The sequence below is a fragment of the Emiliania huxleyi genome (genome assembly GCF_000372725.1).
Source record: "Emiliania huxleyi CCMP1516 unplaced genomic scaffold EMIHUscaffold_109, whole genome shotgun sequence".
In the NCBI taxonomy this organism is placed as follows: domain Eukaryota; phylum Haptophyta; order Isochrysidales; family Noelaerhabdaceae; genus Emiliania; species Emiliania huxleyi.
Window position 1 is genome coordinate 216,218 of NW_005201851.1, and position 7,547 is coordinate 223,764.

The 7,547-nt window shown below is 68.6% G+C and overlaps 3 protein-coding genes across 3 annotated transcripts in view; 2 read left to right on the forward strand and 1 right to left on the reverse strand.

Moving 5' to 3' along the window:
- Positions 1-317: 317 nt before the first annotated feature.
- Positions 318-1,962, reverse strand: EMIHUDRAFT_223363 (hypothetical protein; the record flags this gene model as incomplete). Its single annotated transcript, XM_005792189.1, has 3 exons — positions 318-341; positions 705-1,310; positions 1,444-1,962. The coding sequence occupies 3 exons, from the start codon at positions 1,960-1,962 to the stop codon at positions 318-320; spliced, it is 1,149 nt and encodes a 382-aa protein (XP_005792246.1).
- A 162-nt stretch (positions 1,963-2,124) lies between these two features.
- On the forward strand, positions 2,125-5,506 carry EMIHUDRAFT_108815 (hypothetical protein; the record flags this gene model as incomplete). The annotated part of the gene is made up of 2 exons (XM_005792190.1): positions 2,125-3,527; positions 3,691-5,506. 2 exons carry the CDS (start codon positions 2,125-2,127, stop codon positions 5,504-5,506), a joined length of 3,219 nt encoding a protein of 1,072 aa, XP_005792247.1.
- Positions 5,507-6,559: 1,053 nt separating this feature from the next.
- Positions 6,560-7,547, forward strand: part of EMIHUDRAFT_108816 (hypothetical protein) — a gene marked incomplete at both ends in the record, with an annotated part of 4,495 nt that continues 3,507 nt past the window's right edge. Inside the window, one exon of the mRNA XM_005792191.1 lies at positions 6,560-7,499. Coding sequence (XP_005792248.1) covers positions 6,560-7,499 — 940 coding nt within the window. The remainder of the gene's footprint in view (positions 7,500-7,547) is intronic.

A 7,547-nucleotide genomic window follows, 5' to 3' on the forward strand; every position in this document is an offset into this window, starting at 1 on the left:
CAGGCTGCTGCTGCTGCTGCCACAGCAGCAGTCTGCTGCGGCCCTAATACGCAAGTTAATGACTAGCAGCACTGCCGGGGGCATACGAGCCGCCACAGCCGGTGTGCGGCCGTGCACTGCCACCTGCCTGCGGCTACGCACAATGTGCGCTCGCATTGGATGAGCCCTGCTGATGGACCTGCGTCGCCTAGCTGCACGAGAGCAATGCCGCAGTCGGTGGCCGTGGCATACACTGCGAGCACACTCGGTGCAGCTGCGAGGTGCAGCAAGAGCACGTCGTTCCTGCCTCTGATGCCACTCTCGCGGCTTGTAGCGCGTCACTCGCGCATGCTCTCCAGGAGCTATGGCGGGCGCGTGTGTGGGGCTGTAGCCTGTGTTTGGCCGGTTCTGACCCGTTTACTATCAGTATCATGCCCGGGCCACAAAAAATCGCACACGGGTAGCGGCTCAGGGGCCCAGTAAGTCGCGGAATCGCCAAATGTCACAACCTGCGCCACCCAGGGCTGGACCTAGTCCTCCGGGGGGCCCCGCGCCGGCCCAGAGACAGGCATGCGGCCATTGAAATAGGGAGAGGTGTGGTCCGGAAAACTTGACTATTGCCCTATGACTTGAACCCTTCCACTTCATCAGACCCGATCGTGAAGAGAGTCACGGGGTGGCGGCGAGGTGAGAGAAATCTTTCCTCACTATTGCCTCGAGCGGACCACACGCTGGAGGACCAATGCCGTCAAGGCACCGGCCACAAACATTCCTGTCAGAGGCACCGCATTGCCAAAAGCCGCTTCGCTTCCCGTTCCTGCGGCGCCGTCGGGTCGCCAATACTTCTTCGTTACGAGTTCGGCAAAGTGCTTCCGATCGTCCTCCCGGTGGTCGCGCACGTCAGTGAGAGGCGCGAGCTCGGCGGAGTGGAACTGGTCCGTGAAGTCGTCGAGGCGCGCCCGCGCCGTGGGGTTCGCCGCGAGGTGGTCCCACCACTTCGTACGGATATCATTCTTTTCTTTTGCCGAGAGCGCGCCGCGTTCGGTACTCGCCGAGCCGCAGTACTTGAGGTCGAACAGTCGCTGCAGAATCATAGCGGTCGCGACGGAGAGGTTAAGGGATTCTGTGAATCCGTACATTGGGAGGAACACTTGCCGGTCGCATCCCGTCAGGATCTCATCGGACACCCCCAACGCCTCCCCGCCGATCACAATGGCCAGCTTCTGCGGCAGCTCCGCCGCCGGCAGCGTGTTCGACAGCTTGAGGGCCGTCGGCGAGAACGCGGTGGCCCAGATGGTCCACCCCTCCTGCTTCATCGCGTTGAGGCACTCCTGGCTGGTCGTGAATTTTCCGCATGCTTAGCCATCGATCCGCTCCCTTCGACACGCTCGTAGTCCGGGGAAAGCACTCCTTGCTTGAGGTCGGGCGGTCTGGGTTGAGGGCGTTTGCAATGCCCGTCGAGACATGCGGTGGTTTGTATTCGGGATTGACGAGCTTCATGGCTTCCTCCGCAGCGTAGCGCATTGCCGTCTTCTTCGTCTTGTCCCCCCTCCCGACCACCGTGGTCCCGTCGGGTAGGGTACACGTCACACGCCACATGTCCCCAAACCCGCGGGGGGCCATGTTGTTAACGGTGTACGACGGCAAGCCGAGTTCCCTCTCTTTCATGAAGATATGCAGCTGCCCGACAATCTGCGCGTGCGGCGGCAGATCTTTCGGTGCGTCGGCCGGAGGGACGTACACCTCGCTCGCCGCGAGGTTCTTGAAATACTCTGGCGCTACCGTCCACAGGTTCTGCACCCCGAGCGCCTCCGCCGTGCGCATCACGGCCTGGATGTTGTGCTTGTCGCACACCCTGTCGAGTACCAGCAGGATGTCGCCGCACCGATGCGACAGCACAAGCTCTGCCCGCCGGAGGCGCTGCGGCACCTCCCCAGGCCCGGTTGGTGACTCGGGCCCGTCATCGGGGTGCAAGACGGGCATATCATGATGTTATGTATGTAACTAGTGAGACGACTCGAGATTGGTTCGAGATTGGGGCAGAGCGAGTGGGAGACTTTTCGGCGGGCGAAATGCGGCGGTTTGGATGCGTCCCCTTTGGGACGACCTGTTGGTACGACCTGTGGGACGACCTGGCAGCGACCGATGCCGTCACCGGACGCGGCGGCGAGGCACACGGGCGCCGGCGTGGCGCGTCGGCAGGCCCACCACGAGCGGATGCGCGACGAGCGCGCTCGGGAAGCGGCCGCGGGCGACGCGGAGCTTCCGCCGGAGGACGACGCGGTCGAGATGGCGAGCGCCGCCCAGCTGCTGGACAGCGTGGCGGAGGTGGGCCCGAACTACACCCTGCTGCGCAGCAAGGAGACGAAGGCGAAGCGGCGGAAGCGACAGCGCGAGGATGCCAGGGCGGCGCTCGACGGCCACACTGTCCTGTCCACCGGATCGCGCCTCGAGATCTTCTGCGACAGTGAGCGGTGGTACCCTGCGACCGTCATGGCGCGGGAGGAGGACGGGGACGGACGGATCGCGCACCAGGTCGAGTACGACGGCTACCCGGATCGGCGGTGGTGGCACATGCTGGACGACGAGCGGTGGCGAGCCGTCGCAGAGCAGGCCGGCACGGGCGCAGGCGGCGCTGCCGCAGACGGGGATGGGGATGCGGCGATGGACCGCGCGGACGGCGAGCGGGGCGCCCGTGCCGCGGGCGACGCCGAGGCGGCCGAGGTGCGGCCGGCGCCGCCTCCTGTGCGCCGGGGTGTGCGGCGCAGCGCGCTGGCGGACGCCCTCGAGGCGGAGGATGACGAGCGGCAGGAGGAGGCCGCGTGCGGCGATGGGCGGCCGATGCTAGCGCCACACGGGCCGGCGCTGTCGGTGCAGCTTCGGCGCGTGCGCCTGCGGCTGCGCGAGTTCCTGGCGACGCAGGCCGCGGCGGGGAAGAGCGTGCCGATGCAGCGGACGGCCCTCGGTCTGCACCCGACGGTGCGGTGGACGATCCGCTTCGGCAAGTGGCTGGCGACGACGCGAATCACCGCGCCGAGGGCGAGCCGGTGGCACGCGACCGAGCGGGGCGACGCGCGGGACGAGGAGCCGACGGTGCGCACGGGGCGCGGCGAGAACACGGTCTACGTCGCGCTGCAGCACATGAAGAACCACGTGTGGCGCGAGATCTGGCCGGCGATGCCGGACGACGCGAGGCAGTACTGGCGGCTGGTGACCAAGCAGGTGATGTCGCTGTACGACGGCGGCGGCGGCGGGATGAAGGACGCGGCAGGAGCCGCCGGCCGGGCGGCGGGCCGCGAGGCGGCGCAGGAGAGCGCGTCGCACGGGCAGAGTGAGGCGGCGCAGCGGGCGGCGAGCGAGAGGGCGAGCGCGGTGGCGAGCCGGCGGACGATGGCCGAGCTGCGCGAGGCGACGACGAAGCCGTGCACGAAGCAGCACCTCTTCCAGGTGGGAGAGTACCAGATGCAGGACACGCAGCTGATGGAGCCGTTCGAGGTGAACGTGGCCTTCATCATGAACGCCTACTTGTGCTTCGCGCGGCAGACCGGGTGCCGGCCGGGCATGGCGGTGAACGACGCGGCGGACGCGGCCGATTCGGACAGCCACTGGCGCGCGTCTCCCGCTGAGAGAGAGAGAGAGAGAGGCGAGTAGAACGGTGGCGTTGGCGTGCGATGGGGCGAGATGACACTGAGCCGTGCCGCTCGCCGGCAGGCACGAGCTGCCGCCGCTGACGATGGGCGACCTGTCCATCGCCGCGGATGAGCTGCTGCGGGGACTAGGCGGGGCGGGCGTGATGACCGAGGGCGACTTCGAGGCCCTCATCCGGATGGAGGTGACCTTTGCGCGGAAGAAGGGCGAGTACTACGCGTGCTACGAGTTTGGGACGGCGATCACGCCCGACTCGGACCAGATGATGCGCATCGGGACGCTGGCGATGGTGCGCCTGCTGCTGCGCTGCGGAAGCTTCAGGGCGTGCTACTCGAAGCTGAGCGAAGCGAGCGCGGCGGCGCTGCGTCGCAAGGTGGCCGAGCCGAGCGGGTTCGCCGGGCTCGAGCTGGCGGACACGGGTTACGAGACGCTCCCGGCGCTAGTGGCGGCGTGCCGAGCGGATGGCTGGGTGCTCGACAAGGCGGCCTTGGACCGGCCTCTGTTCCCAGGCGTCGACGAGGCGACGGGCCTCTTCTTGTTCACCGAGAGCTTCGACGTGCAGCGACTCTGCCGGCGCCTGATCGAGACGGGGCGCCAGCTTGGCATGAGCCGGCATAAGGTGGGCGCGTGGAGCCTGCGCAAAGACGCGTGCGAGCAGCCGGCGTCGGCGGGCGACGGCGCCGTCGCTGCGCGAGTGCTGGGCCACCGCCAGGTCAACTCTCGGACGATGAATCGGGTGTATCGCGCAGACCTGCGCACGCGCGATCTCGGCGCTTACTGGATGCGGCGCGACGCGCTCGGGAGCGTGGAGCGCGCGCCGCTGACGTCGCTCTCGGCGTCGCGTGTGCCGGAGGTGGGTGGCGTGCGCGGCTTCGGCGACCTGCCGCAGGCGTGCCCGGAGCGGCAGGCGGCGCGCAGCGACGCGAAGGTGGCGGAGGCGGTGGAGGAGGTGGCGAGCGCACGACGCAAGCTGCAGCGGCGGCTCGGCGTCGCGCTGCTGCCGAAGTATTTCAAGGCGAGCGCGCGTGCGGCCGGTGGCGGCGAGGAGGTGGACGAGTACGAGGCGGCGCAGCTCCGGCTCCGCCATCGGAAGGGTGAGGCGGAGAGCGACGCGGTGGAGGCGCACCAGCTTCGGCTCTACAAGGAGGGGCAGGAGCGGCTGCGCGCTGCGCCGGCGCTGCGGATGGCGATGCTCTCGACGCACGCGTGGGCCCCTCGGTCGGAGGACGACGCGATCGCGTTCGGGCTGGATCGCAGGGACCGCACGCGCGAGCTGCGGATGCTGCGGAAGCTTCCGGCGAAGCTGCAGGGCTCGATCCTGCGTGTGGGGGCTCTGCACGTGCTTCCGACGGCGGGCACACCGGCAGAGGTGTACGGGCGCGTGCGGCGGCGGAGCGAGGACATCTGCATCCTCGAGTGCGGCTCGGAGGACTGCGCAGGCCGACCCTCCATCGAGTGGCCGACCACGGTCGCACGGTTCGAGGAGCGGCGGTGCGTGCACTGCGGCGGCGCGGTGCGGCTGCGCTGGCAGCGCGAACCACAGGCCGAGAACGCAGCCGTCGAGCCGCTCGCGGTGGGCGCGGCCGCATCGCTGGGCGAGAGCTTCCGGGAGACGTATTGGGCGTGGTACAACCTCTCGGCGCGGGCCGCGATCGGCAACGCGGCGTACGCGGCCGGGGCGGCGGCGACCGCCAAGGCGAGCGCGAGCGAGGCGGGAGACGCGCCCCTGCTGGGCGCGGCCGTCGACGAGCTCGAGCTCGACGACGAGACGGTCGCCGAGGCGATCGCGGCGCTCGACGGAGGCGACGGAGCGCCGGGCTGCGGCGATGAGGCTGATGAAGACGCGAGTGATCACCGCGGTGCGTCGCAAGAGGTTTGAGTCGGGGTGCAAATGTGAGACCGTGAGTCGGGGTGCAAATGTGTAATACGGTCGTGTGTGGGTGATCTCGGGATGGCGAGCGAAGCGCAGGTAATCTTTGATCTTGAATCCGTGAAAAAAAAGGCTCTGGTGTCACTGGCGCAGGGACAGTAACTGGCACAGTGGCGCCACTGTGCGAAGGCGCGCACAGCACCGCCGTGGGGAGGGCGCCGGGGCGGGCAGGCGGCGACGGGGGCGGCGCGGCTGGAGGCGAGGGCGAGAGCGGCGGCATGCCGGACGGCGGCGGAGGCGAGGGCGGCGGCGGGGCGGGCGGCGGCAGCGAGGGTGGCGGCGGCGGCGGCGGCAGCGGCGGCGGGTGTGAGGGCGGCGGCGGCGAGGGCGGCGGGCGGAGGCGAGGATGGCGGAAGGGCGGCGGAGAGGCGGCGTAAATCCCCGCGAGGGAGGCGTCTGCGACAACAGGGAGGGCGGAGGAGGGGCGGTGCGGAGGGTGGTGGCGGTGGTGGTGAGGCCGGTGGTGCGCGGTGAGGCCGGTGGTGCGGCCCCCGCCCGTACCGTACCGGTGGCAAGGCCGGTGATAACGCGGTGTAGGCCCGGTCTGTTTGACGTCCTTGGCCTGACGGCGTGGGGTGGGCGTGGCGGCGGTGGTGTGATTGGCGGTGGTAGAGCCAGGATCGGCATGAGGCGTGGCTTTCGAGATTTGAGCCTGTTGTAGAAGCAATTACAGCAGGAGAATTTCTGTAATTACAGCGGGTGAAGCAGGCCGCGGCCGGGACGCCGCTGTGGCGCAGTTGCTGTGCAGCAAGCTGGGGCTGGCGTGGCGTCGGGGACCGTGACTCCAGCGTCAGCGGAAGGGGACGGACACCTTCTACTTGCTCTCGTGAAAAGAAATCGCGCAGGGGAATGCCCGAGCGCCAAAAAAATCATGTCCGGGCGCAAACGGCGCTGAAAATAACGTGGAAACGACGGGCACCGAAAAGTCTGGGAAAGAAATCGAGGGCGAGATTTGGGTCGTACCAAGGTCATACCAAGCTGGGACGATTGCAAGTCAAACGAATGCCCAACAAGCATCAGAAGTACACGAAGTTTAAGCCGTGCTGGTGTCGAAAATCAATCTTGCATCCGGACAGCAAGGAGCTGGCCTGGCAGTTCATGCCATCCATACGCGAGGCCAAGACCCCCATGGACGTGCAGACGGTACTTTGCCGCGTCGAGGGCGTGCACGTGATCCGCGGCGTCGCGATCAGCCAGTGGAGAAAACGTAAGTACTGGGCTGCAAGTCCTGCAAAGGCTGCAAAGGTTGCCGGCGAGCGGCCCGAGTCGCCGCCGAGGCTGGACATTGGCGCATCCAGCTGCGACGAGGAGGGAGACGCGGATCTCGTCTACGAGTTGTGGAAAGCATGCGCGTCGGATGCCATGCCTTCACCTCTCGCAGGCGGAGAGGTCGGCGACGATGGTGTGGGTGTTGTCGCTGGCGGCTACGAGTGCCTGCGTGGCGGTTTTGGCGGCGGCGCTGGCGCTGGCGGCTTGAGCAGCGGCGCTGTGCCTGGCGTCGTTCCTGGTGGCGAAACCGTGCTCGATCTCGATGTCGTTGACGGCGGCGACGACCTCGTCGGCTTGGGAGGTCGCGGCGGAGGCGGTGTCGACGAGGTCGGACTGCCCGGCAGCGTCGAGGGGTGGGTGTCCTCAGTGATCGGGCAGGGCGGTGAGGGAGGCGGCGAAGGCGAGGGCGGCGGCGGCATGGGCGGCGGCGAGGGTGACGATGGCGGTGGCAGCGCGGGCGGCGGCGCAGGCGGCGGCGAGGGTGGCGATAGCGGTGGTGGCGGAGGCGGAGGCGGCGGAGGCGGCGGGGAGGCGGACGGCGGCGGCTTCGACGGGGCGGAGAGAGGGGATGGCGAGGACGATGCTGATGGCGGCGGAGGCGAGGGCGAGGCGGAGGGAGGCGGAGGCGAGGGCGAGGCGGAGGGAGGCAGCGACGGCGGCGACGTAGACGGCGGTGGAGGCGAGGGCGACGGCAGCGGCGACGGCAGCGAGGGCGGCGGCG